The 27,302-nt window shown below is 36.7% G+C and overlaps 3 protein-coding genes, 1 long non-coding RNA gene and 2 pseudogenes across 4 annotated transcripts; 3 read left to right on the forward strand and 3 right to left on the reverse strand.

The window, feature by feature from the left end:
* The first annotated feature begins 1,924 nt into the window (after positions 1-1,924).
* LOC147485481 (secreted RxLR effector protein 161 pseudogene) lies at positions 1,925-2,527 on the forward strand (annotated as a pseudogene).
* A 1,670-nt stretch (positions 2,528-4,197) lies between these two features.
* Positions 4,198-6,409, reverse strand: LOC147485482 (F-box protein SKIP28-like). Its single transcript, XM_086571540.1, has 2 exons — positions 5,866-6,409; positions 4,198-4,790 (listed from the first exon to the last, which is right to left on the reverse strand). Exons 1-2 carry the CDS (start codon positions 6,271-6,273, stop codon positions 4,284-4,286), a joined length of 915 nt encoding a protein of 304 aa, XP_086427666.1. The 5' UTR covers positions 6,274-6,409; the 3' UTR covers positions 4,198-4,283.
* A 12,021-nt stretch (positions 6,410-18,430) lies between these two features.
* LOC147485483 (uncharacterized) lies at positions 18,431-20,319 on the reverse strand. Its single transcript, XR_015201784.1, has 2 exons — positions 19,200-20,319; positions 18,431-19,102 (listed from the first exon to the last, which is right to left on the reverse strand). It is a non-coding gene; the product is annotated as an uncharacterized LOC147485483 (long non-coding RNA).
* Positions 20,320-20,418: 99 nt separating this feature from the next.
* LOC147485484 (U6atac minor spliceosomal RNA) lies at positions 20,419-20,507 on the forward strand (annotated as a pseudogene).
* A 1,913-nt stretch (positions 20,508-22,420) lies between these two features.
* LOC147485485 (senescence-specific cysteine protease SAG39-like) lies at positions 22,421-23,809 on the forward strand. Its single transcript, XM_086570661.1, has 2 exons — positions 22,421-22,946; positions 23,064-23,809. The coding sequence occupies exons 1-2, from the start codon at positions 22,484-22,486 to the stop codon at positions 23,651-23,653; spliced, it is 1,053 nt and encodes a 350-aa protein (XP_086426787.1). The 5' UTR covers positions 22,421-22,483; the 3' UTR covers positions 23,654-23,809.
* Positions 23,810-24,162: 353 nt separating this feature from the next.
* Positions 24,163-26,983, reverse strand: LOC147485486 (Dynein light chain type 1 family protein). The gene is made up of 2 exons (XM_086570662.1): positions 26,455-26,983; positions 24,163-24,428 (listed from the first exon to the last, which is right to left on the reverse strand). Exons 1-2 carry the CDS (start codon positions 26,686-26,688, stop codon positions 24,273-24,275), a joined length of 390 nt encoding a protein of 129 aa, XP_086426788.1. The 5' UTR covers positions 26,689-26,983; the 3' UTR covers positions 24,163-24,272.
* Positions 26,984-27,302: the final 319 nt, after the last annotated feature.

Genomic DNA, 27,302 nt, shown 5'->3' on the forward strand with positions numbered 1-27,302 from the left:
TTAAATAGGATGTTCATCTTGCTAGCTACATCTTGGCCAAAAGCATCCACCTGTTTCAACACAATCACAGAAGACTTAACTCATCTTTGGCACTGTAGATATGGTCATTTGAGCTTCAAAGGTCTGAGAACTCTTCAACAAAAGAGGATGGTGACTGGCTTGTCACAACTCAAGGCTCCTTCAAAGTTATGTAAAGACTGCATGGTGGGGAAGCAACAGAGAGATCCATTCCCAAAGAAGAGCACATGGAAGGCTTCTCAGAGACTTCAACTAGTACATGCTGATATCTGTGGACCAATCAAGCCCATCTCAAACAATAAGAAGAGGTACCTGATTAGTTTCATTGATGATTTTAGTTGTAAAACTTGGATTTATTTCTTGGTTGAGAAGTCAGAAGCCTTTGTTACTTTCAAAACTTTTAAGAATCGTGTCGAGAAAGAAACAAACTCATATATAAAGTGTCTACGTACTGATCGCGGAGGTGAATTTACATCACAAGAGTTCATCAATTTTTGTAATGTAAATGGTATAAGTAGACAAGCCGGTTACCGCGCGATACTCCACGCGTGTGAGCGGGATTGGCGGAAAGAAAGAATAGAATCATTATGAATATGGTTCGTAGCATGCTCTCAGAGAAGCAGATTCCAAGAAACCGGCTCGCCCGGAAGCGGTCAATTGGAGTTGCATATGTCTTTGAATCGAGTCCAACGTTCTTTGTGAGAAATATGACCCCAAAAGAAGCTTGGAGTGGAGTTAAACCATCCGTTGATTATTTTTGGGTTTTTGAATGTGTTTCTCATGTTCATGTGCCTGATAGTAAAAGAACAAAGCTCAATGACAAAAGCTTCAGTTATGTTTTGCTTGGCGTTAGTGAGGGGTAAAAGGCATATAGATTATATGATCCAGCTTCTCGAAAGATTATATTGAGCAGAGATGTTGTGTTTGAAGAAGATAAGAGTTGGGATTGGGACAAGAGGCATGAAGAAGCAGTTATAGCTGATTTGGAATTGGGTGACAGTGAAGAAGAAACAGCCGTAGTTGATAATAGTGAAGAAGAAACAGCCGTAGTCGATGACAATGAAGCTGATTTCAATGGTGATATAGGAGTGGAGAACTCGTCTTCCGATGAGCCAACTGAAGACAGTTCACCTAGCTCAAATGAAGGAAGAAACAGAAAACCACCATTCTGGATGATAGATTATGAAAGTGGAGAAGGCCTTTTTGAAGAAGAAGATGTGGAAAATATGGCCATGTTTGCAGCTGCAGATCCAATTTCTTATGAAGATGCCGTGAAAAATGCAAAATGGAGAAAAGCTATAGATTTGGAAATAGAGGCAATAGAAAAGAATGGTACATGGGAATTGACTGATTTACCTGCTGGAGGAAAGAAAATTGGAGTAAAATGGGTTTATAAAACAAAACTCAAGGAGAATGGGGAAGTCGATAAATACAAGGCACGATTGGTAGCAAAGGGATATGCTCAACAACATGGGATTGATTATACTGAAGTGTTTGCACTTGTGGCACGATTAGATACAATTCGTTTCGTTTGGTGATTGCTCTTGCAGCTCAGGAAGAATGAGCTATCTACCAACTAGACGTGAAGTCTGCTTTCTTACATGGTGAACTGCGCGAAGAAGTCTTTGTTGAACAACCTCGTGGTTATGAACATAAGGGTAATAAGCAGCAGAAGGTGTACAAGCTGAAAAAGGCCTTATATGGACTGAAGCAAGCTCCATGAGCTTGGTATAGTCGTATAGAGTTTTATTTTGTGAAGGAAGGGTTTGAAAGGTGCCATTGTGAACATACCTTGTTCATCAAAACAGAAGAAAAAGGTAAAATTTTGATTGTAAGTCTTTACGTTGATGATCTTATATTCACTGGCAATGATGAGTCTATGTTTGCTGAGTTTAAACAATCCATGATGCGTGAGTTTGACATGACTGATCTTGGGAAGATGAGATATTTTCTTGGTATTGAAGTAATGCAAAGATCTGATGGTATTTACATTAGTCAGAGGAAATATGCGCTGGAAGTGTTGGAGAGGTTTGGGATGGATAAAAGCAATCCAGTTCACAACCCAATTGTTCCGGGTACTAAGCTCTTGAAAGATGAAGATGGAGTAAAAGTAGACAACACTTTCTACAAGCAGGTCGTGGGAAGCCTTATGTATTTAAGTGTTACTCGACCAGATGTGATGTTTGTAGTAAGTCTTATCAGTAGATATATGAGAAATCCTACTGAACTTCACTTGCAAGCAGCAAAAAGAGTCTTAAGGTACTTGAGAGGTACAACTGACTTTGGTGTTTTTTACAAGAAGGGAGGAAGTGAGGAATTAATTGCCTACACAGATAGTGATTATGTTGGGGACTCAGAAGATAGGAAGAGCACGTCAGGGTATGAATTTTTAATGAGTTCAGGGGCAGTGTCTTGGTCTTCAAGAAAGCAGCCGGTAGTCACTTTATCCACCATTGAGGCAAAATTCATCGATCAGCGACTTCATGTGCTTGTTAAGCGGTGTGGTTGAGGAGGGTTTTGGAGAAGCTTAGTCACACACTCAAAGTAAGTCTACCACTCGTATATTGTGATAATAGTTCAAAGAATCAAGCTTTCCAAAAATCCGTTGATGCATGGACTCAAAAAACACATCGATGTTCGCTTTCATTTCCTTCGTGAACTCACAAAGGTTGAGGCGTGACGATGGTTCACTACAATACTAAGGAGCAAGTAGCGGATGTGATGACTAAACCTCTACAGTTGGATGCATTCTTGAAGCCCGGACCATGTCATGGTGTCCAAGATTTTGGTGTAAACTGATTGCTAGTAGCATTCAGTTTAAGGGAGGATGTTAAGTTGTTAGGATTTGTTACTGCTTTGTTAATAATCCCTATTATTAGGGGATTGTTTGCTTCTTTGCCATATTCTTTAGCTTCATACCACGTAGTGAAGTAGCGTTAAACGTGGGTTGCATCTTCCTCTGCTTTCAGTTACTTTGTAAGGCTATTTAAGCCAACTTGTTTTGTTCAATTCAATAAGATAATTCTCCCAACTCTTGCATACTTTACATCAGTTATTTGGTTCTTAACATGACCCACATTTGATGTATACAAAATGCATGACCTTTAGTTTTGACATACACAGTTAGAACAATCGGTACATAAAATTACCTAATCTAGAACTTTTGAAGGCGCTCCTGCATGACAAACAAACTTTAAAAAAAGTGAAGAAAAGTACTTCTTGATCAACTAGTCCATAGAGGAACTGCATAATACTAAGATGAGACTGATTCCCGAATTGCAACGATAAAAGAAGCTGATGCATTGAATTAACCTCGAGAAATCGGAAACTGGATGAAAAATGCATTGAACTAACCTCAAAGAAGAATAATTAATTAGAAATCGAAAACTAGATGCAACTGCATTGAACTAATCTCAAGAATAATTAACAGAAAATCCAAAACTAGATGCAACGAAAAATACATTGAGCTAACCTCAAAGAATAATTAACAAAAAATCGAAAATTGGATGCAAATACATTGAACTAGTGAATAATTAATGAGAAATCGGAAACTGAATACTCAATAAATAATTAACGGGAAATTGGAAATTTGATGCAAATGTATTGAACTAACATCAAAGAATAATTAATAGGAAATCGAAAATTGGATGGAACTGCATTGAACTAACATCAAAGAGTAATTAACAGAAAATCAGAAACTAGATGTAAATGCATTGAACTAACCTCAAAAAATAATTAATGTGAAATTGAAAACTGGATGGAAATGCATTGAACTAATTTCAAAGAATAATTAACAAAAAATTGTAAACTGGATGCAAATACATTGATTAAACTAATCTTAAATAATAATTAATAGAAAATCAGAATCTGGACGGAAATGCATTGAACTAACCTCGAAGCATAGTTGTATTATATGTAGTGGGAATGTCTCAACAAGTGTAGTTTTACATTTAAAATAGTGTTTATCATATTTTTTTTTTCGTATGATTGGGAATGTGTTTGCTATTCAAATAACTTCAATATATTCTTTGCCTCATTTGACATTCTCACAAAACTTCAGTCAAACTTCTATTATTAAACAACAAAAAAAACTGAAAGGTTTTATCAAAGGTGGGTTATTTATTTGGTTTTTATGGAGAATGAGGTTTTCACATTGCAAATTAAAATTTGGACGAGTGATCAATATAAAATTCATATCTCAATTTTTTAGAATAATTTAATATAACGACACCCGTTTATAGGACAGGTTCGAAACACTCTAAATTCTACATTAGATTACAATTACAATAGGGATTGTTACTCAGGTTGCATTGCCGAAGTTGAAGCCAACATTCCAGACATACTAGATTCAAGCAAACAGTTTCCCCTGTTTTATCGAAGTCGACACACCCTCCACACCCTTCACACCTTGGAATGCAGAGTAAGCATCCTTTACATGTAACCAAAGGTCTCTCATTCATACTCCTGCAGTTTTCCCTTGGGCATTCAAACACTAGTCTCACATCTTTGCACTTTGGGCATACCTCAATATCAATTGGATCTTGATCATTTTGTACTTGAAAATGACTGTAGCCCCGATACAATTTGGACTTTGGTTGGTTTTGTTCCTCTTGGTTTAATTTCAGACATGACTGAATTATCTGTAGGTGCTCCGTGGTTATGTTGTATATATTCTCCAACCGTAAGAACAATTTATTGTTGTGTTCTGCTAGTATCTTCACTACTCTTACAACTCCATCGGGTGTCAATTGGATGCAAGATGGTAAATAGAGCTGCAATTGACACTTATATTAGTTCATTTGTTAACATAGAAATTATCGGTAGTGTTAGACTGTTAGGCATATTTGTTTATTTGCATGTCATAATTTGCATCAAACAACTCAAAAAAAAAAATTTCTGTACTGCAAATCTGCAATTTGTTTCTATGTTAGCTTGTTAAAGTTAATACAAAATATCGATAAGCTCACCAACCGTGTTGATCAGTGATCACACCATATCCCCAAGCAGACCAATGAACTTAAAAAATACAGCTAAACAGGAAAAAAAGATAAAAGAAAGCTTTTTTTTGGGTACCAAACTATATATATTTTTATTAGAGATCTCTTTTTATTACTAAACATGTCTATATATTTTTTTTGGTACCAAACTATGTATATTTTTATTTTTATTTTTTGGTAAGACCATATACAGCCCCGGCTCCTAAAATGACCTTAAATAAGTACCAAATCTAAAACACCCACAATTTCACCTATAAAATAATTTAAAACCTAATCTTTTGTGCATATGATCTACTAACCATAAAGAACGTCTCTACAAAAATTCAACTCGTTTGATATCCTCTAACTTAGATAAAATTGTTTTCCACTTTTGAAAATATATATAAATGTCCAGAAATGTCTGTTTTTGAAATCATCTTTTGCCAATGTTAAAAATAGTCAAACGAGTTGAATTTTTGTAGAGATGTTTTTTATGGTCAGTAAATCATATGCACAAAAGATTAGGTTATAAATCATTTTGTAGGTGGAGTTATGGGTGTTTTAGATTTGGTACTTATTTAAGGTCCTTTTAAAAGCCGGGCTATATATATATATATATATCACACTAAAGTGCGTCAGGTACCTGAATATTACATATTATATGATCATCCTGCAAATGTCCTAGTAACCAAGCGGGTGTTTCCATCTCCCAAAAACAGTCTCTGAGATGATGAGCACTGGTCGCTAACAGATGTGCGACGTTATTACAATTTACTTAACATGTCTATATATGGAGCAAGTTCATATATATATTTTTGGTACCAAACTATATATATTTTTGAACAGAGATTTAGTGGTAAAATGCATATACCTTGTTGATATGAGGATTGTTCTGAATGACCCTAAGAAGTCCATCATCAGTAATTTTTACACAACTTGGCAAAACCAAACTTCTCAACCTCCCTTGCGCCTTGGATGTACATTTTAGCAAATTATCGTCGTTGATTCTCGAGTTCAGAGGTGGTTCAACGACGATATCTAGCCATAGTAGTATATCACTTTCAATGGCATCCCTCAATGATTTGCAAACTTGACTCATTCTAAGAAGTTCAAACAAGTTGAGGTAAGACAGGACCAGGACTAAAGCTTCATGGGGCTGTGCAGGTTCAACCAATTCTTCTCCAACCTTCAGACTAGATATCATATCATGAATGTATTGGGGGCTGGAACTAGACCTGGATTCATAGTTTTTCTTGTTCTCACTTTGTGATATATCCATGACTATAGAGCTCAAAGAATTTAGGAGAAAGAAAGGATAAGAGGTACGAATGACTTTTAGTTGGCCGAGAAGGATTTGGTCATGAGATAAATCAGTGACATTGCTTAAATTTTTATCCAATTATTAAAATCTCATTAATTTTGCCCAAGGACTGTTGCTATAAATGTGGACTACAATGTTGCCTAGAGCTAGATGTGGACTACAATGTTGCCTTTTACTCAGGTAACCAATATCTTGCAAAAGAGAATAGAACAATAATTTGAAATAAAGATAAACCATCCCCAACGTATCCTTGAAGGAACATCTGAGAGTCATGAAATGTGTTGGAGAAGAAGACAAGATGTCAGAATAGGAGGCTTGGTCGTCCATGAGCTACCGACCAAGTATTGGCTTATGTTGATTTTGCCTAGTTCGGCCAAGTTGAGCCGTTCCAGCTTTTGGGTTCGGGTGGTTTTCGGGGGTTTTGTGATACAAACCCAATTTCGTGTATATTTCGATTTACTTGTTGAAAACTATCGATATTTCGGCCATTAGGCTGGAGAGATTTGTGAGTTTCTTAAAAAAGAGGTTAAATAGATACATACTTAATTTCTTGTATAACTATTCACTAACTTCTTATATAATTCCAAATGAATTGAGAACAAATATACATAGGATGTTGTTGGGCATTCTCTTCTGTTGCAGCTGTGGAAGGTATTACTTAACTCTTAACGGGTAAGTTGATATCCTTATCTGATCTGAGCAAGAGCTTGTCGACTGTGACACTAGTGTGGATCAAGGCTGTGGAGGCGGTCTCATGGACAATGCCTTTGAATTCATTGAACAAAACGAAGGTCTCATGACAGAAGATAACTACCCCTACAAAGGAGTAGATGGGACTTGCAATGCGAAGAAGGAAAGCTTCTAAGCCTTGACCAAGATCAATGGCTATGAGGATGTTCCAACCAACAATGAGGCAAATTTTACTAAAGGCTATGGCTAACCAACCAATTTCATGTCGCCATTGATGCGGTGGTATTAAGGAGTCTCAAGAAGATCTCGATCAGGGCAAGAAAAGTCGAGCCGACTCATCAAAATATCACCAATCACATTGTAACAGCTCATCATATTGTAACTAACTTGTAACTGATTTCTGTTATATATATAAAAGACTTGTAAGATCATAATCAAGTAATGAAACAAACACATTTCATTCTCTTTTGTGTTCATTTTATTTTGGTATCAGAGCGGGGGAGAATCACCAAACAGTGTTCATCGATCAATTTGAGCTCAATCATTTTTTTTCTTATCTTTCAACAATGGCAAGAACAAACCAAACAAGTTTACCCTCAGACCCAAATCAATCTTCAAACCCCAATCAAATCAATACTAATGTTGAAGATCAAATCAACATTCAAAGTGAAGAACAAATCAACGTTGCTGCCGCTAATATTCTAGCACGTTTGAATCAAGAACACCAATCAATGTTACTGCTGCTGGTATGATTCCAACACAATTGAATCAAGATCAATTTCATAATCGTTTTTCTATTGCTGCTTCTATTCCAACAGACTTACAACAAAGAAATCGGAATTCGCAAGGTTTTGATATGATGAATCAAGGTTTTAATACCTTCAATCTACCAAATCAAGATTTCAGCTCTTTCAATGTTGGTTCTAATCTGACTTCAGCTCAATTCTTTAATGGATACAATGCTTCATTGGCGGTTCCACCAACTAATACATCATACTCATTTCAAAACATCTCTAACATGGTGCCTTTGAAGCTTAAGCGTGAAAATTATTTGATGTGGAAGCAGTTGTTCTAACCAGTTCTGAAAACTCATGATTTGATGGGTCTTATTGAAGCTACTGATTTATGTCCTTCTCGATTTCTTATGAATAACACTGACAATTTTACAAATATTGTGAATCCTCATTGTGTTGTTTGGGTAAAGAGAGACCAAATATTGTTGATTTGGATTAATGCGACTTTATTTGAAAAAGTCTTACCTTATACTGTCGGATTACCAACTGCTAGAGATCTATGGCTCACGTTAGAAAAGAGACTTAGTACAATCTCTGTAGCACATGTGATGCAATTGAAAAATCAGTTACAGGATTTTAAGAAGGGAGACTTGTCCATGGCGGATTACCTTTAGAAGATAAAAATTATTGCTGATAGCCTTGCAGCAATAGGGTCACCAATCTTAGATTATGATTTGATATATCATACACTAAGAGGATTACCTGAAGAGTATAATTCTTTCACCACATCAATCAGAATTAGATCTACTAATGATCCAGTTCACCCTGAGGAATTACATAGTCTCTTATTAAATGAAGAAATTACACTCATTCAAAGAAATAGAGGAGTTACTCTAAGTCCTGAGCAGATACATCAAGCTTTTGCAGCTTTTCAAATGAGTGGCAGAGGTTCTTATAATGCTAATAGAGGAAATGGTAGAAATTTTGGCAGAAGAAATGGAAATGGTTGAGGAAATGGCTCTTACAGAGGAAGAGGGTTTAATAATGGTATCAGTAATAATCAAGGTTACTACAATAGTGGTTTCAATAATGGTGGCTATAATCAAGGATACAACAATGGATACAATCAGAATGGTTATAACAAAGCTTCTAGGTCAACTTCTGGATCATCTAGACCTCAGTGTTAGATTTGCAACAAATATGGACACATTGCCCTAGATTGTCACAACAAGATGAATCATAGTTTCATTGGAAGGATACCACCTGCAAAACTTGCTATGTTGGCAAGTTTCAATGACACAAATCCTCAGTTCAATGAGCAAGGCAATGGCTCTCAGTTCAATGAGCAAGGCAATAACTCTCAGTTCAATGCATATCAGAATGCTTCTCATTAGTTTCCTGATTTTCATCAGAATGCATATCAAGCTTCCACACCTCATCAAAATGATTCATGCTGGTATGCTGATACTGGAGCCTCTAATCACCTCACTGCTGATCTGGCCAATCTAGCTTCTCATTCAGATTACAAGGGAAAAGATAAAGTACTTGTTGGCAATGGTCAAGGTTTGAAAATCCTTCACATTGGCTCCACTTCTTTTCATGTTCCTAATTCTACTCATGCGTTTCATCTTAAAAATATTCTTCATGTCCCTACTATAAAATATAATCTTCTCAGTGTTCATAAATTTGTTTATGATAATCATTGCATGCTAATTTTTACTCCCAATGCCTTTTTTGTCAAGGACATGGCATCAGGGAGGATGCTTTTCCAAGGACAAACTAAGAATGGTTTTTATCCTTTGCATCTCTCATCCCAGTCTCATTAGTTCATTCACTCTCCAACTGCTTTCATCACGAATAAAGCACCAACGTCTACTTGGCATAGCAGACTTGGACATCTTGCAACTCCCATTCTTCATCAGCTAACTCAAAATGCATTGATGTTCAAACTCAGCCAAATAAACTTTTGTTTTGTAATGATTGGGCTGTTGGAAAGATAACTAAACTTCCTTTTGTATCGTTTGTGTGCAAATCTACTGCACCATTACAGCTTTTACATATGGATCTTTGGGGTCCATCTCCAGTTATTTATGTTAGTGGTAATAGATTTTTTGCTACTATAGTAGATGATTTTTCCAAATACAGTTGGTTTTTTACTTTACAGTCTAAATCTCAATTTTGTTATGTTTTTCAATCCTTCAAAACTTTTATTGAGAATTTTCTATCTTATAAAATTAAAATAGTAAGATCTGACAATGGTGGTGAATTTATAAGTGACAAATTGGAAACCTTTTTGTACATGCCTGGTATTGCACATCAATTTACTTGTCCACACACTCCAGAGCAAAATGGAGTTGTGGAAAGGAAGCATAGACATATTTTGGATATGTCTCAAACTCTTATCTCTCAATCTTGTATTCCTTCTAAATATTGGGTAGATCTTTTCTCTACTGCAGTATATCTTATCAACAGATTACCATCTCCATCTCTTCTCTTTATCTCACCTTGGGAAAAACTTTTTCACAGAAAGCCAAACTATTCCATTCTTAAAACTTTTGGTTGTACCTGTTACCCCTGGTTGAGACCTTACACTAACAACAAATTAGAGTTAAGATCTAAGCCATGTGCTTTTATTGGATATTCTTTAAATCACAAAGGATATAGATGCCTTCATATTGAGTCTGGCAGAGTTTATATTTCAAGGCATGTTATTTTTAAGGGTTAACTAGTATTACCCCCCACTAGATGAGCCAATTAGGATCTCTCTCTCTCCCCCCCCCCCCCCTAGATGGGAAATTAGGGTCTCCCCCCTAAATACACAAAAAAAAAAGTCAAAGTGGGTTGACCAAAAAAATTTTGTGTGTATTTAGGGGGGAGTAATACTAGTTCACCCTATTTTTAATGAACATCAATTTCCTTTTCAAATATCCAGCTCTTCATCTTCTTATAATTGTAATCTTCCTCAACAGTTTCCAAAACAATCTTCTATTTCGTCATCTTCTTGTGAAACAGTTCCATCTATTCCTTCTTCTATTCAAACTTGTGATACTGGTTCAGTTCTTCCTCTCATCAATGCTATATCCATCCCTACTCCTTCAAACATTCATCCAATGCATACAAGAGCTAAACAAGGCATTTTCAAACCTAAAGCCTTTCATACAATCAAGCATCCTTTACCTCATGCATTGCATACTGCTTTTTCTAATATTCCTTCAACTCCAACTTGTTTCTCTCGAGCAATCAAGGATTCTAATTGGAAAGATGCCATGGTACTTGAGTTTAATGCATTGCTTAAGAACAGAACTTGGATTTTAGTGCCTCCCTCATTTGATCAAAATATAGTTGACAACAAGTGGGTGTTTAGGCTAAAACAAAAAGCTGATGGTGCTATTGATAAATATAAAGCAAGGTTAGTGGCCAAAGGTTTTAACCAGCAGTATGGATTTGATTACCTAGAAACATTTAGTCTTGTTGTTAAACCTACCACCATCAGACTCATCTTATCCATTGTAATCAATTTCAATTGGGAAATAAGGCAGTTGGATGTCTCCAATGCCTTTCTACATGGTCATTTGAAAGAGCAAGTTTTTATGAAGCAGCCACAAGGATTTACTGGTCCTATGAAGCCACATTATGTATGCAGACTTTTAAAATCCATCTATGGTCTTAAACAAGCACCTCGTGCTTGGTATGAGGAACTTTTTCAAGCCTTACTAAGAATTGGTTTTACTACATCTGCAGCAGATCATTCTCTATTCATCAAGAAAGATATGAAGTCAATCATCTACATCCTAGTTTATGTAGATGATATCCTTATTTTTGAAATATTTATTACTTTATTTAGTATTAGCAAGTATCTTGTAATCTTAGTAAGTGTATTATCTTTTCCTAGATATGTGGATCTAGGAGATCGTTTGTATTCATGGAGCTCCTTTTTGTATATATATCTGCTGGTTATATCAATAAAGACTATCAGAAATATTCATTAAACATATTTGACATGGTATCAAGAGCCAACTCCGATTCTCTTTCCACTACCCCATTACTATAGGAATCGGAGTTTTTTTTTGGTGTGTGGTTTCTTTTTCTGGTCATATAATACAAGTTGTTACACTATATCAGATTGTATTTATTACCCTCTTCTTCCTTATCGTTCTTGTCTATTGATCTAGTTTATTGTTTGTGTTATATATCATAATGACAGACTTACCTACCAATAGTGATTCCGTTGTTGTGCATTCCAATAACGATTCTACTGTCATGTCTACTATTTATATAAAAGAAATGTCCTCACTAATTACTCCAAAACGACTTGATGGTACTAACTACATCGAGTGGTCCTTGAATGCGCAGAACAAGATCAGGGGCAGAAAGCGTTGGGGCTTTATCTCTAGTACTAAGGCTGCTCCAACAAACATAAATTCTGAGGAATATGAAGCTTGGGAGGACGAGAACTGTCTGGTCAAGTCTTGGCTTCTTGATGTAATGACCAAGGACATTAGGTCAATTTTTCTTTGCTTGTCTACGGCCAAGGATATCTGGGACACTGCAAAACAAACTTACTTGGTCAGCCAAGATGCATCAAAGGGTTATCAGCTATATTGTGAGGGAATTTATGTCCACCAAAATGGCGGTTCTGTTATTCCTTATTTTGGAAAACTAAAGAAAATATGGAAAGAATTTGACGCTATTGAAGACTGCACTATGGAGTGTGCCAAGGACATTAAGAAATATACCACAAAGGTTAATTCTCAGCGTGTGTATGTTTTCTTGGCCAGACTTGATTCTCATTTGGATGTGGTTCATGGTCGTGTCCTTGCTAATAGACCACTTCTAGACATACAGTCCGTTTATGCTATAGTTTGTGCAGAGGCGAATCATCAGGACGCCATGCTTGGTGGACATCAAATGAAGGGACTGCTATGGCGGCTCGGAAATCATTTGCTCATCCGGATTCAAAGAAAGGAGTTCGTAAGTGTACCCATTGTAATGGTGATAACCATGTAGTTGATACCTGCTTTAAGCTCCATGGTTATCCAGATTGGCATCCAAAGGGTAAGATGGTGTCCCCCATGTCTTCTAATTCTAAGGAAGAGGGTTCCAGTTCGAATAGTCACTTAGTCACTGCTGTCGGATTTGTTGCCCAGTCAGGTATATCTAACTCTGCTCTTATTGCTTTTACTGGAAATAGTGATTGGATAATTGAAACGAGTGCTACTGATCATATGACTTGCGATCGCTATAAATTTAACCATTTCTCTTATAGTTGCTCCAAATCAGTCATTACTAATGCTAATGGTGTGTCATCTCCAGTTGTTGGCATGGTGTTGGCACTGTACCTATGTCCCTTTATTTATCTATCCATGATGTTTTATTTGTTCCATCACTAAACTGTAATCTTCTCTCTGTTAGCCACTTCACCAAATCTAATAATTGTGTTGCCTTGTTTTTTTCTACTCACTGTATTTTTCAGAACATCCATGCCAAGGAGAGGATTGGCAGTGGTAAACAAAGTGGAGGATTGTACTATCTGGAGGATGGTTTTCAACGGTCCAATCAAGGAGTACAAGCTCTTGTTATGAGTGACGATAAGGTTAATAAAAATAAAGGCGAGATTGGCTTTGGCATAGATGACTAGGACATCCCTCATTTGGTTATCTTAGGAGATTATTTCATCTTTATTTAATGGTTGTAGTCTTTCTGATTTTGCTTGTGAAACCTGTGTAATGGCGAAAAGCCATCGTACTGTTTTCTCTTCGAGTGATAATAAAGCTGATGCTCCTTTTTCTTTAGTTCATTCAGATGTTTGGGATCCTGCCCCACGTCCTACACATAACGGGATGAAATGGTTTATTACATTTGTCGATGACTGCACTCGGATGACCTGGGAATATTTTTTGAAACATAAAAGTGATGTCTATACAATTTTTCCCCTTTTCCATCTGATGGTGCTCACACAGTTTGGAATCTCTGTAAAGGTTGTTCGCTCTGATAAAGTATTTCAAAAAGGAATTGACTGGCTTTATGCATTCGGCTGATATTCTACATCAAACATCTTGCTCTTATTCCCCTCAGCAAAATGGGGTTACAAAACAAAAAAACATACATCTTTTGGAGGTCACTCGGTCTTTATTAATTGGTGGCCATGTCCCATCTCACTTATGGGGCGAAGCCTTGAACTCTGTTGTTTACTTGATGAATCATACACCTTCTAGTGTTGTCCAATTTCGGAGACCCTTAGATGTGTTTTCTGATCACTGTACGCTTCCGCCCATTGTTCATTTAGCACCCTATATTTTCGGGTGTGTGGTGTATGTTCACTTACATACATAACAACGCACCAAACTTGATCCACGTGCGTTGAAGTGTGTCTTTGTTGGGTATGGCTCAACTCAGAAGGGTTATAAGTGTTATCATCCATCTTCTAAATTTTTTTTTGTCTCAATGGATGTCATTTTCCATGAACACGACCTCTTTTATACAGAGATCACTGATTCTTCACTTCAGGGGGAGAATAGAAATAAAATGCAGAATCATGATGATATAATGGTCTTTGATTTATCGAGACCACAATCACTTAGTGATAAAAACTCAATAGAAGAAGTCGATGCAACCTCCACTGAGTGCTCAAGTGAAGGATGTGAATATCAAGTCCATGATAGTACATTACCTCCTACAACGGATCCACTAATCCAATCTTCTCCACAACAATCTTCTCCAGAAGACCCATTAGAGGTATCACCTGACTCTATTATTGTTGATTCCAATACTCATAATGTTGGTGAGTCTAATATTCATGATGTTAATCTACCTAGTCTTAATTCTGAACTAGTTCAATATCATCTTCCACCTCGATCTAACCATGGCCAACCACCAATTAAATATGAACTTGATCCTAAAGCTAAAGTGAAATATCCCATAAGCAACCATGTGTTATCTCACAAGTTGTCCAAGTCATATGCATCTTATGTATTCTAGTTATCATCTGTCTTTATTCCTAGTAAAATGCAGGAAGCTTTAGCAGATTCTAGATTGACCAAAGCTATGGCAGAAGAAATGGCAACACTGAAAAAGAATGCCACTTGGGAACTTGTAATCTTACCAAAGGGAAAGAAGACAGTGAGGTGCAGATGGGTATTTACAGTCAAGCTCAAAGCAGATGGGGATATTGAGAGATACAAAGCTCGGCTGGTTGCGAAAGGGTATACACAATCTTATGGTGTAGATTATCAAGAAACTTTTGCATCGGTTGCTAAACTCAATACTGTGAGAGTACTTTTGTCATTAGCAGCTAATAAAGATTGGCCTCTTCTTCAGTTTGATGTAAAAAATGTTTTCTTACATGGAGATCTTACTGAAGGAGTATATATGGATCCTCCCCCAGGTATACCAGAATACTCAGATACAACAATGGTCTGTAAACTAAAGAAGGCATTGTATGGGTTAAAACAGTCTCCAAGAGTTTGGTTTGGCAGGTTCACCAAGTCTATGAAGAAGTTCGGCTACAAACAAAGCTACTCGGATCACACTTTATTTTTAAAACACAGAAGAGGTAAAACACTGCTTTGATTATCTATGTTGATGATATGGTGGTACGTGACAGGTGATGACCATGAGGAGATTTCTAGTTTACAACAGTATCTGGCTTCTGAATTTGAAATGAAACAGCTCGGAGACCTTAAATATTTCCTTGGGATTGAGGTAGCCCGATAAAAAAATGGTATTTTCTTATCCCAGCGGAAATATATTCTTGATTTATTATCTGAGACGGGAATGCTCGGATGTAAGCCAATTGATACTCCCATTGAACAGAACCACAAGCTGTTTCTGTATTTGAATGCAACTCTAACCGATAAGGAGAGATATTAGAAGCTTGTAGGGAAATTGATCTATTTATCGCATACTAGGCCAGAAATTGTGTATGTAGTTAGTGTCGTGAGTCAATTCATGCATGACCCACGTAAACCTCATATGGATGCTGTAGAGCGCATATTGAGATATTTGAAATCTACTCTGGGTAAAGACTTATTGTTCTCAAATCATGATCACCTAAAAGTAGAAGGCTACACTGATGCAGATTGGGCAGGTTAAGCCGACAATAGAAGGTCTACCTCAGGATACTTCATTTTTGTAGGTGGAAACCTTATGACTTGGAGGAGTAAAAAATAGCCAGTAATATCAAGATCAAGTGCTGAAGCTGAATATAGAGGTATGACATATGGGGTATGTGAGTTGCTGTGGTTGAGAAATTTGTTGGAAGACTTGGGTTTTAAACCAAAAGTGAAAATGAATTTGTATTGTGACAATACGTCAATTATAGAGATAGCTCATAATCATGTTCAACATGATCGGACGAAGCATGTGGAGATTGATAGACATTTTATCAAAAAGAAACTTGTAGCTAGAATTATTACTTTTCCATTTGTAAAATTTGAAGACCAACTAGCTGATGTCCTTACTAAAGCAGTGGCTAGCAAGGTGTTTGTTGACTCTCTTGTCAAGTTGGGCATGTGCGATATCCACGAACCAACTTGAGGGAGGGTGTTGGAAGTACTAGCAAGTATCTTTATTTAGTATTAGCAAGTATCTTGTAATCTTAGTAAGTGTATTATTTTTTCCTAGATATGTGGATCTAGGAGATCGTTTGTATTCATGGAGCTCCTTCTTGTATATATATCTGCTGGTTATATCAATAAAGACTATCATAAATATTCATTAAACATCTTTGACACTTATTACAGGGAGTTCCAAAGCTGAGAGTTTGAAGGTTATTAGCCAATTAAGTTCTAAATTTGCTATGAAAGATCTTGGTCTGCTTCATTATTTCTTGGGATTGGAAGCACAACGAGATTCAAGAGGTATATTTTTGTGTTAGACAAAATATACTTATGATCTATTAAGGAAAGCAAATATGATTGATGCCAAACCAGCTCCCACACCTATTTCATCAAGTTGTAAATTGGATTCTCACTCTGGTGAGATTTTAACAGAACCTACTGTCTACAGATCTTTAGTGGGGGCACTTCAATATTTAACATGGACCAGGCCTAACATATCATTTGCAGTAAATATGGTGTGTCAATTCATGCATTCTCCAAGATCACCTCACATGGCAGCTGTAAAGAGAATTATCAGGTATTTGAAAGGTACTATTGATTATGGAGTATGGTTTACAAGGAGTCCTTTCAATCTTCAAGCTTATACGGATGCAGATTGGGCAGGTTGCCCTATGGATAGGAGGTCTATAACTGGTTTCTGCATCTTTCTTGGCAATAATCTTCTTTCTTGGTCTGCCAAGAAACAACACACAGTAGCAAGGTCAAGTACTGAAGCAGAGTACAGGTCTCGGCACACACAGCTGCAGAAATATATTGGATTTGTTTGCTACTCAAAGATTTATATATTCCTTTACTGAAACCTCTTATTTTTTGTGATAATATAAGTGTTATAGCTTTAGCTAATAATCCTATTTTTCATGTTAGAACTAAGCATGTAGAGATAGATTATCATTATATAAGAGAATTAGTTGTAAATAAAATTGTTGATATTCAATACTTGTGTACAAAAGATCAATTGGCAGATATCTTTACACAAGGTCTATCTTCTCAATGATTTCATCTGTTGCTCTCCAAGCTGTCAGTTATTTCGACTCCCTTCAGCTTGAAAGGGGTTATTAAGGAGTCTGAAGAAGATCTCAGTCAGGCAAGAAAAGTCAGAGCCAGCTCATCAAAATCATCAACCAATCACATTGTAACAGCTCATCATATTGTAACTAACTTGTAACTGATTTCTGTTATGTATATAAAGGACTTGTAAGATCATAATCAAGTAATGAAACAAACACATTTCATTCTCTCTTGTGTTCATTTTATTTAGTGGATCGTCCTTCCAATTCTACTCAAGTGGTGTATTTACTGGGGACTGCGGCACTCAATTGGATCATGGTGTCACCGCAGTTGGCTATATAATCACTACAGATGGAACTAATAAGTATTGGTTGGTTAGGAATAATTCATGGGGTACTTCATGGGGCGAAGAAGGATATATAAGGATGCAACGTGATATCTACGCTGAGGAAGATCTCTGTGGTATTGCCATGGATGCTTCCTACCTGACTGCATATAGTATGAAACATCTACCGATGTACATTGCTTAGATTGTAATTTCTGTTCTTGCTTCTGTGTATATGATTGATACCTACTAGTGTAAAAAGCAACGTAGAAGTTTGTAATGTTCAGCTTGTCAATGTTTATTTGATTCACGTAGACCTTTGTCCTTTCCACTACATAAACTTTTTGTCCATGGCCTTAATCCCAATGTTAAATATGATAATCTTCCTAAAAACCATAAACCATTAAATGGCAATGCACTGTAATTATATCTTGCTTCAATAATCTCATAAGAAAATTGTTGGTGCGTTGCAAGGCCATCAGTTGATGTACCATATGCAGAGTTCTAACTGCAATCCATTATACAGTATCTGCTAGAATTATCAATGCAACAGACAAATACAATACAAAATTTGAGAAAAAAAAAAAGAAAAAGAGAGAGAATTTTGTGGGCTCAGAACTGAACTCATCATCACATTTAATTTGAGGACTGCAATGGTATGCTAGTTGCTAGTCCTTGTTCTCTGAAATTGCTCAATCATCTCCTACTCTAATATATTAAACGAAAAGGAAAAAGAAAAGCCGAGAAATTCCTAATATATTAAGTATGTATGTTTCCTGTCTCCACACATAAGATGAGCACATGTAATACCTATAATTGCTCTAAAGAACTTAACAACAGTGTTGAAGAAAAGGGGGTAAAAGTGCAAATAATATAAGGGGAGTAGTAGCCAAAACCAAACAGAGTTTAAGTCCCAGAATAGGTATAGTATGATAATAGGAAGAGAGGAGAAAACAATGGACCTGGCTCTATGTAGAGGTGCATGTATAAAGCTTATCTAACAGATGTTATATACTGAAAGTCTAAAAAAGATTGCAATAGTATATATCGATGGTAGGATCATTAATTTCACCAAGAGAGCATTGAATCTACTTTCTAGCTTTCTTTGGTTTCTCAATAGTCCTCCATTCATCACCTTGAATCAAATGTGTTGTTAGCATATTTTCAGAGCCAACCTAAATAGTTTGCGAACTAATGCCTTCAACTGTGTTAGTAATATCTGGGACAATGTGGTCTTTGAAGACGCTCTCAATCTCTTTCTCATTACTATCCTCACCATCAATGACATGTGTATAATCATCTTCACTTGTATCCACAAGAGCTTCATACATATGATAGCGCTGGTTCTCAAGAACAGGCGGACTTTCAAAGAGATTGTCTTCGGTTTCTACAACAGTGCACAGTCTCCTAATCTGGCAACAGAAGATTGGACATCAACAGCAGTTGTGTCATTAGCAAATGCAGAAAATATGTTATCTTGTGTACTTATAATTGTAGTTGATGGCCTACCGTGGGATCCATTTGCAGGCTTAAAGCTGCGTACACGAACTTACGCATGCATTTCTTGCATATTCCCATTCAAAGCTTGATCAACACCAACATGTGAGTTTGAGTTTTTCTTTCTCCATATGGTTTTCACATGTCTCCACTTTGAGGGTTTGTTTACATTGTTGGTGTCTGGTTCAGCTCTAGGCACAACTCTAGGTTTGTACAGTGGAGGTGATGTTGGTTTACATTTTGTTGTAGCATGACCGAGCATCTTGCACTCAGTACAAATCAATGGCTTCAATGGATATTGAAACTCCACAGTAGCAATTTTAGAGGATCTAATTCTGATTTGCAGAGTAGTTGGAAGCTCCTTCGTCGCATCAATCTCCACGCATACTCTCGCAAAGGAAAGCATCATCTTCTCTTCTGTATTTTTGTCCATAAACAGTGGCTTACCAATTGTGCTTGCAATCTTACTTAATCCCGTTGCATTCCATAATTGCTTAGGGACTTTGTGAAATTTGACCCACAAAGGAACGTTTTTTATGGAGCCCCTGCTATCCTCAATTTCCCTTGTCCACTTTCTGATGATGAAGAGTTTCCCCATCATATGGAAAGATCCCTCATCCAACACATAATCCCTATCTTCTAAATTGTGAAACCCAAAATAAAACATGTCTCCATCTAATGAGATGTCAAGCTGGCCTTTTAGATTCCATTTCTTCTCCACTTGGGTCTTCACGATAGAGTATAGGAAAAAGCCTACAATTTTGTCCTCCCATTCCTTTGCACCATGTTCTAGAATTTCTTCCTCAATCTCAAGTACTCCATCATTAAAAATTCGGAAGAACAGCAGTGGGAGGCTGTTCTTCCGTTAGCAGATTTGCTAGCAAGGCCAACGGTTCTTCAATGATTTGCAAAGAATCATCAAGGCGGCCATTTGGGAAGGTGTGGTTTGGAGTTTGGTTTGAGGAGATGTTAGGATCATAGTTTAAGATGGTCTCTGGTGTTAAGGATGGGTTTTGGGGGGGGAGAGGGGTGGTGGAGGGGTTGGCCCTCTCCGGCCATAGGAGAGAGGTAATCAAATTTCTAGAAAAGGAGGGAGGAAAACAGTCTCTATTGGTTAGGAATGATACACATCGAGGTATATCATGAGTCATGACACTACAAGCAGGTTAGTCTATTAGTCTCACATCGAACAAGTAATGATACACATCGAGGTATATCATGACACTACAAGCCTGACAGGGACGGGAGCAGCTTTCAGGCTTACCTGTTACCACACCTGGTTAAGGCTACCCACTTCGGTGAATCTTACCAATTTTTTTTGAAGAACTTGAAGCTAGATTTTGCTGTTAATTGAAAATCATCAGCAAAACATACATAATTAATACAAAAATACTTCTAGCGAAGAAGGTAAAATCACTAACAAAAAACAAAGTATTGGGATGATATTTTGGGACTCACTTTGTTGTGATTGCGAAAGATTCTTTTGTAACTACGAGAAAACACAAACTCATCTTAGGAAGGATCATCCTAAGATTGTTAAGAACATTATGACTAGGAAGTAGGATTACTATCTCTACTTTCTTAGGTTCGAATGTAGCATGGTCAATGTGTTATCTTAAGCATGGACCAAAATATCGATAATATATCCGATATATATTGGTATTTTGGTACACTGATATCGATATTTCCGACATATATCCACCGAATATAGAACTCTTTTTTCCAGATATATATCGGAATTTCCGATATAAAACTTTATATCGCCGATATAATCGATATATCCGATATATATCGGTTGATTTTTTGACCATTTTTTAATATAAATCTAATATTTTCAATATATTTCCGATATTTCTGATATTACATTTCCGATATATTCGATATTTCCGATATTTTAAATAGTTTGGACTGGTTACCAAAAAAATAGATATATCCGATATATATCGGTTTTTGGGTACACCGATATATTCATCGATATCGATATTTTGGGCCTTGATCTTAATTATGTTAAGGAGACTTTCTAAGATTTAACTATTTGCAATATAAGAGGTGGGGGTTTACTTTAACCCCAGCTTAATTTTTCAAAAAAAAAAAAACAAAACAAAAAAAAGATTGTATCAACCGAAAGGATGCACTTAAGGGCTAGTAGTGGAACGGGAACTTAGGTGCTCACAAGGTTACCCAGAAAACATTTTCACACAAACATGGTTCCAGAAGTCAATATGGTATTCCTCCAAAATCAATTTGAACCGTGCATAATATGAATCATTAACATTGGTTAATGTTGGATCGTGTATCCAATCGGCACAAGTGTGTGGTAAAAATTCACGAGTGATGGGTATAATCAACCTCACATCGTAAGATAAAACATCGCGTGATGTTGCCATGTCAGGATGCATGGATCCTTGACTTGGGTGCATCAATTAGATGTGGTAAAAAGATGTCAAAATGTTAGCCAACTATTGTAATTAATTTATTGCAAACTTTGGTTACGGATGAGCTTGGGTATATAAGGAATATACTCATTGATTGTATTGATTATATTTTTCTAGAATCATGTCATATACAAGGTAACATATGCTTAATCTATGGAGTTTACGGATGATATGATATGAATTGGCTATATATACACGTATAGAATAATAGAAATCACGCAAAAGATATTTTTAGTGATACAAAACCAACTCATCCTTAACCAGTAATCCGATATTGTTTCCTTCTCTATTCTCTTAGTCTAACAGTTAATTGTTATCCTATTACCGGTCTCACATTTTTTTACCAGTTGGCCAAGTCATTTGACTGCTAAATTTGGAGACTACGACGGTGATGGTTGACCACTATATTGCCTTTTCACTCGGTTGCAGGTACATTATCTTTTGAAAGAGACTAAGCAATTTAATATACATTTATAGTTCTTTCAAACGTCCCCTTGAAGTACCATATGAGAGTGAGGCATACAAAGACTGTTACATTGGATTAAAGTAGTAATATATTTGTCTTAATGTTAAAATTTATTCACAAAGAACATATGTTATGCTGCTGAGAGAATTATATTATTATCGACGTAAGAGGTAAGGTAGAGGCACAATGTCGAGTTTAACGATCAAACTAAATTGTTAATCGTAGTCAATTGAAACTTTTCCGGCACACTAATGAATATCCTATCGAATCCATTTAGTGGTCAATGGCAGAAATGTATCTATATAAAGTAGGACTGAGAATGTGATTACTCACTCAGTAGTCAGTACCAGTATTACATCTGCATTGTACCTTAATCCCAAGTCAAACTGCAAATCATGGTTATCATTTCATCTTGCCAATCGAAATGCATTTATGTGATTTTGTTTGTTTTGGTAATCTGCGCATCTCATGCAATATCATTGCGCACACTCCGTGACCATAGTGAGGGAATGTCACTATCCATGGAAGATAGACATGAGCAATGGATGACTGATTACGGGAGAACCTACAAGGACACGGCTGAGAAACAGATGCGTTTCCAAATATTTAAGACCAATGTCGAGTTTATTGACACTTTCCACAACAAGAATGGAAACCAACGATATACAGTAAGTGTCAATGAATTTGCAGATCAGACCAATGAAGAATTCATTGCATCTCGTAACGGATTCAAGAAGCCATCATCCCAATCCAAATACTCTACATCCTTCAGGTACGAAAATGTAACAGCTGTGCCAACCACCATGGATTGGCGTCAAAAAGGAGCCGTCACACCCATCAAGAACCAAGGCAACTGTGGTAAGTAAAATCGGTCTTCAAAAGTACTGATCCTGTAGCTGTGCAACTATAATTTCTAATATAAGCTACTCAGTGACTTCTAAAATCAATACAATCGAATTTGAACAAAATATGTAGGTTGTTGCTGGGCGTTCTCTGCTGTAGCAGCTATGGAAGGTATTAGTCAACTCTCAACAGGTAAGTTGATATCCTTATCTGAGCAAGAGCTTGTCGACTGTGACACTAGTGTGGATCAAGGCTGTGGAGGCGGTCTCATGGACAACGCCTTTAAATTCATTGAACAAAACAAAGGTCTCACGACAGAAGGTAACTACCCCTACAAAGGAGTAGATGGGACTTGCAATGCGAAAAAGGCAGCTTCTAGCGCAGCCAAGATCAATGGCTATGAGGATGTTCCAGCCAACAGTGAAGCAGCTTTACTAAAGGCTGTGGCTAACCAACCAATTTCAGTAGCCATTGATGCCAGTGGATCGGCCTTCCAATTCTACTCAAGTGGTGTATTCACTGGAGACTGTGGCACTCAATTGGATCATGGTGTTACCGCAGTTGGCTATGGAACTGCTACAGATGGGACAAAATATTGGTTGGTAAAGAATTCTTGGGGTACTACTTGGGGTGAAGAAGGATACATAAGAATGCAACGTGATATTGATGCTGAAGAAGGTCTCTGTGGTATTGCTATGGATGCTTCCTATCCTACTGCTTAGTAAGAAATGTACATCTTTTGATGGATTTTGTTTGTACTGTATCTATTGTTCGTAATTCTGTGTGAAGAAGGTGCTGGTGTAAAAGTTGTGTAGATTTTAAACTTTCAGTCTTGTATCATATTGCTCTAAAAGTAAAAGTTACTTGTTCCAACTAAATCTTACACAGATCTTCTAATCCTAATGTTGAACTTAGCAAAAAAAAATCCTACTGTTGAGTAAAAGGATCCCAAGACCATTTAATGACACTGTGCAGTAAAACTTGTTTTCATCTCCAAAGTCAATCAAACATGGTGCCATGCAAGACCTTATAGGCTTATATTGACATACCATACCCAGTGTTTAACTCATAATTGGTTCCCATGCATATCTAGTACCGTGAAAGTCTCTGAAAGAAGAAATAACTAATGCACACTAAATGAACTGGTCACATTCACACCAGTTAGTACAACGGCTTACTAACCAAAAACATATTTTTTTCTTCAAGAATCTCCTACTGTAACCAATGCATATGGCAAAGCGAAGGTCTAAAATTTGTATTTGCGTAGTCTCACGAGTGTACAAATAAAATAAGTTATCAAATATATATTTCCACAAGCCACATGAGAACTTGTAATAATTGTCAGTGATCTAAAGGCTCAACAGTAGTCTTGAAGAGAAGGACATAAACCTTATCTATAGAGAAGTACAAAAATCCTCCCGCAGAATGTGTGACATAGGAACCAAAGCTTGTACCGACTATGCAATGCCAGGCAGGACCATATGATGAGTCGAATTCCTGATCCAGAAGAGACAAAAGAGAACACATTAAAATCCTATTTCATCCTGTGCTATATCAAACACATTTGAAACAAGCAGTACCCAGAAGAGAACACATTAAAATCCTATTTCATCCTGTGCTATATCAAACACATTTGAAACAAGCAGTACCCAGATTTGCTTGTCAACAAGATCATCAAGGGCTGCAGTGAAGCAAACTTTGTTACTCACTGTTAGTAAGTTCCATTGGTTGACATCAATTTCTTTATTTTGCTAATTTACTTATTTTTTCCAATTATTAGAATCTTCTTATTAAGGACGTGCCTTTCCATTCACTTCCCAAACTAAAGAAGTACTTTCTTGGGGTGGTGGAGGAAGATGTCTAAATTTCAGGAGACAGTGAGGATATCTATTCTTCACTCAATCCTTTAATTCATATGTTAGGAGAAAAATAACTAACACGAGAGAAAAGTTTCGTCACAATGCATAAGCAACCAGGACTATAGCAGTTATCATGCTCAACAATTAATTTTATCTCATAACCTGAGTTTTAGTCTTCTAGACTACACGACTGAATTTCCTATGTCTCAAGTTAATACAGATTTTTTTAAAAGTGTTTTCTTGGGTTCTCAGACATTCGACTGTCTTCTTGACAATCCACATTCCACAGTGACAGAGGAGTTGGCGACACGTTGCTTCTGACACAAATAAAAATTGAAAAGGTAGGATATTTTAGTAGTTTCTCAGCCTTTCCTATCCTAGGGAATGGTCTTAAACATTCAAACAACTAAGAGCATCCTAGGGAATGGTATTAAACGTTCAAACAACTAAGAGCATCCTTCCATGATCAGCCTATATTAGTTTCTTGTTGTGGCATTTGGGGAGGTCATTATACATTTATACTTATATGTTTCTGTATTTCATGCTTAGTTTCAGATGATCTTCTTCATTGGCCTCCACAGCTCAAGGTCAATGGTAAAAATGGTAGGGCAGATCTTCAAGTCCAAACAGCTCTGTTGCCCATTCCACAGCATTCCAGTTGACTAAATAAAAACCAGTAAAAACAAGATACAGGAAAATGCTAAGACATGTCAGAGTTTCCTCTATTAAGCCTTTCCATCAATTCTTTATCACTCCAAGCTCAAGTTCCTACAGCTTACAGTAGGACTCTAGTAGAGTCTAGTAAGTAAAAGAACAAAATAATAACGATACTAGAGCCAAGTTATTTGTGTATTGACCAATCCAGATTATTTTATATATCGCGCTTTACTAGGGACTCTGTGTCTTGTGTTCATAAATCTAGGGAAGATCTATATGTCCCTTTATGCCATCAGTAAGGTAAGACCAAAACTCTAGGTAAATCTCATATCAGACGCATGTGAATACCCAAATATATTACTCTTCAATGTGCATATTAGGATATAAAATATTACTCAGGTGCTCTAGTGCCAACTGCCAAGCATTATAATATCCTAATACAAGTGACATGAGTCCACAGCATTTCTGGTCCATTATCACCAAATGCTTCACTTTATTGAAACATTCAGTGCATCCAAGAGACATTCATATCTTAATATAATCTTTCGACTAACATTTGGGAAATTTTCCCAAAAGAGTTTGCCTTCCTTAGGGCTTAGATGTGTTTAACTTCTACAACATTGCACCGCCTTTATTACCTTTCGAATTTAAACATATTCGTAATGGAGATGGTGCAATGTGGTAGAGCTGCGTATGTTTCCGCTTCACCTGAACACAACCTCAAAGTATACCACTCTCCTCACCATTTTCACATCACTAACACGTTTTCAAAGAGGGAAAAGGAAATTGCACCAACTAAAATGAGCCCATTTCAACCACTATAAACTTGATTAAAAAGGAATCAACCATACATTTAAAATAACCATTAACCACATAAATTCAAGGAACTATAACTAGTTAAACTCAGGAAAAAGGAGTAATCTCTAAAAACTTCTATTCAACAAAAACTGCAAACAACAAAAAAAAAGAAAAAAGAGAGATGGGGTTTCATATATATATAAATATACCTTCTTCAAAGCTAAAGCAAGACGTTTGCTGTCAAGTTTCTTGTTGGGCATAGAGTCAAGTGAATCTCTAGCACATTTAAAGGCTTGGTTTTGAAGTGACAAAGACATATCTGAAGCTCTAACTCGGACATTAAGTAGTTCAGTCTCTTCTTCTTGTTCAACAGCTTTCTTTTTCTTTATAAGACTACTTAGAAACTTGCTTCTTCTTTCTAACTCTTCTTCTGCTTTCTCCATTCTCTTTTGCTCATCTCACTCTCTTTTTTCCTTCTTCTTGTTCAAATGCTTTACTTGTTGTTGTTGTTGTTGTTGGGTGTCATGATTTTGTTTAAAAGAGTGAAGAAAAGTGAGTGAGTGTGAGACAAGAAAAGGCAAAAGAATGAGTGAAACATGGGAAAAAGAGACACAGTCAAACTCTACTGGATTCGAAGACTGTATAAATAAATTCTCTCTTTTTCACTTTTTCAGTGATAGATTCTGAAGAGACACTCTTTGCTACAAAGTTTTTATTTTCGCAGATTGATTCCGGCCTAGTCAAGTGACGACACGTCTACCACTAAACAATCTGTTGTTGAAAGCGTTTACACGTGTCAGAGCCTTGGTTAAGCACATCACTTCTCGAAAACATACTACAGTAGCAGTTACTACTTACTAGTTGGTAAATTATTGGTTCTCCAGTTCTCATGCTGGAAATTGAAATAGCAAGAATCAGCTTGGATTTCAGGTTTGTATGTCAACTGACCAATCCGTTTGCAATAAATGGGAAACATTCAAATAACACACTTCAACTGCAAAATATACTCTTGTGAGTGCGGGATTTATTCCCGACGTGGTGGCCTCCAGGCTAGTAC

Source organism: Coptis chinensis, chromosome 7, assembly GCF_015680905.1.
Source record: "Coptis chinensis isolate HL-2020 chromosome 7, ASM1568090v1, whole genome shotgun sequence".
NCBI lineage: Eukaryota > Viridiplantae > Streptophyta > Magnoliopsida > Ranunculales > Ranunculaceae > Coptis > Coptis chinensis.

What these genes read in the sequence shown, in the direction of transcription:
- LOC147485482 (XM_086571540.1), bottom strand. Translation starts at nt 6,273, where the DNA reads ATGGATATATCACAAAGTGAGAACAAGAAAAACTATGAATCCAGGTCT. An exon ending in ACAATCCTCATATCAACAAG is followed by an intron (nt 4,791 to 5,865) that starts GTATATGCATTT and finishes TGTCAATTGCAG; the next exon opens with CTCTATTTACCATCTTGCAT.
- LOC147485486 (XM_086570662.1), bottom strand. Translation starts at nt 26,688, where the DNA reads ATGGAGAAAGCAGAAGAAGAGTTAGAAAGAAGAAGCAAGTTTCTAAGT. An exon ending in TTGCTTTAGCTTTGAAGAAG is followed by an intron (nt 24,429 to 26,454) that starts GTATATTTATAT and finishes CTTCTGGATCAG; the next exon opens with GAATTCGACTCATCATATGG.
- LOC147485485 (XM_086570661.1), top strand. Translation starts at nt 22,484, where the DNA reads ATGGTTATCATTTCATCTTGCCAATCGAAATGCATTTATGTGATTTTG. An exon ending in CAAGAACCAAGGCAACTGTG is followed by an intron (nt 22,947 to 23,063) that starts GTAAGTAAAATC and finishes CAAAATATGTAG; the next exon opens with GTTGTTGCTGGGCGTTCTCT.